The 1208-nt window shown below is 56.6% G+C and overlaps 1 protein-coding gene across 1 annotated transcript; it reads left to right on the forward strand.

Moving 5' to 3' along the window:
* Window positions 1-118: 118 nt before the first annotated feature.
* Window positions 119-916, forward strand: GUITHDRAFT_117168 (hypothetical protein; the record flags this gene model as incomplete). The annotated part of the gene is made up of 5 exons (XM_005823546.1): window positions 119-131; window positions 362-417; window positions 552-629; window positions 739-792; window positions 839-916. The coding sequence occupies 5 exons, from the start codon at window positions 119-121 to the stop codon at window positions 914-916; spliced, it is 279 nt and encodes a 92-aa protein (XP_005823603.1).
* Window positions 917-1208: the final 292 nt, after the last annotated feature.

Raw genomic sequence — 1208 nt, forward strand, 5'->3', positions numbered from 1 at the left:
GAGAGAGAGAGGAGGAGGAGGGGGGGGGGGGGGACGACAAAAATGTCTCAAGGAGCTGCAGGTTCAGTATGACCTTCCTCTGAAGATTCTTTCCTATCAAGACCTCTATGGTTGGTCAATGGACTCAATCGGTAAGCTTTCCCTGCTCCGCTCCTCCTCCTCAGCTCTTCTCGCTCCTCCCTCCCTCTTGTTTAGTACGCCTCCCTTCTCTTCCCCTCCTCCAACCTTGTATATTCCCCCCTCCCTCCCCCCCACCCCTCCCTCCCTTCTCTCCCGACTTCTCCTCTCTCTCTACTCCTTTCACTCCCACTCCCTCTCTTCTCCCTCCTCCCTTCTCCTCTAACGTTTCTTTCTCCTCCAGTCTCGCACATTGGAAGGAAAGGCAACTGCACGTTCTGCGGAGTTTTCAGACGGCAGGTGAAGAAGAAGAGAGAAATTCAAAAAGGAGAGCAGAAATGAGATGAGGGAGGAGTATGAGAGGAAGGAGGAGAGAGGAGGGAGAAATCTGAGAGGAGGGAGGAGAGAGAAGCTGACTTGAGACGCCCGTGCAGGCGCTTGACCGAGGAGCAAGCATCCTCGAGGCAGACAAGATAGTGACAGGACACAATGCCGACGACATCGCGGAGACGGTGAGGGAGAGTGCGAGAAGGGGAGGAGCCAGGAAAGGAGAGGAGGAGGAGCAGGAGGAGGAGCAGGAGGAGCAGGAGGAGGAGCAGCGTCGTACTGATGCCCTCGCAGGTTCTTCTCAATATCCTCAGAGGAGACGTTCCTCGTCTGCAGCGATGTACTCAGGTGAAGCAAGAGGAAGCATGCTGCTGCTGAGCCTCCTCCTCCTCAGATCTCAACGGGTATGGACGGCAATCTCCCTCGCAGCAAGCCGTTCAAGCATGCATACGAAAAGGAGATCGTCATGTGAGAGCTCGTTCTCCACTTCTTCCCCCTTGCCTCCTCCTCCGCCTCCTCTTCCACCACCTTGCCCTCCTCCCTCGCTCTCTCTCCCTCTTCCTCCCTCTTCCCCTCCCTCCCTCCCTCCCTCCCTCCTCTCCCGGCCTGCTCTACTCTTTCCTTGCTGACACTTGGGCAGGTATGCTCATTTCAAGAAGCTTGACTACTTCTCTACTGAGTGCATCTATTCCCCCAACGCCTACAGGTTGCCTACCTCCTGCCCTCTCCCTCCCTCCCTCTCCCTCCCTCTCTCCCTCTCTGCC

The sequence above is a fragment of the Guillardia theta genome (assembly GCF_000315625.1).
Source record: "Guillardia theta CCMP2712 unplaced genomic scaffold GUITHscaffold_106, whole genome shotgun sequence".
Taxonomy (NCBI): Eukaryota; class Cryptophyceae; order Pyrenomonadales; family Geminigeraceae; genus Guillardia; species Guillardia theta.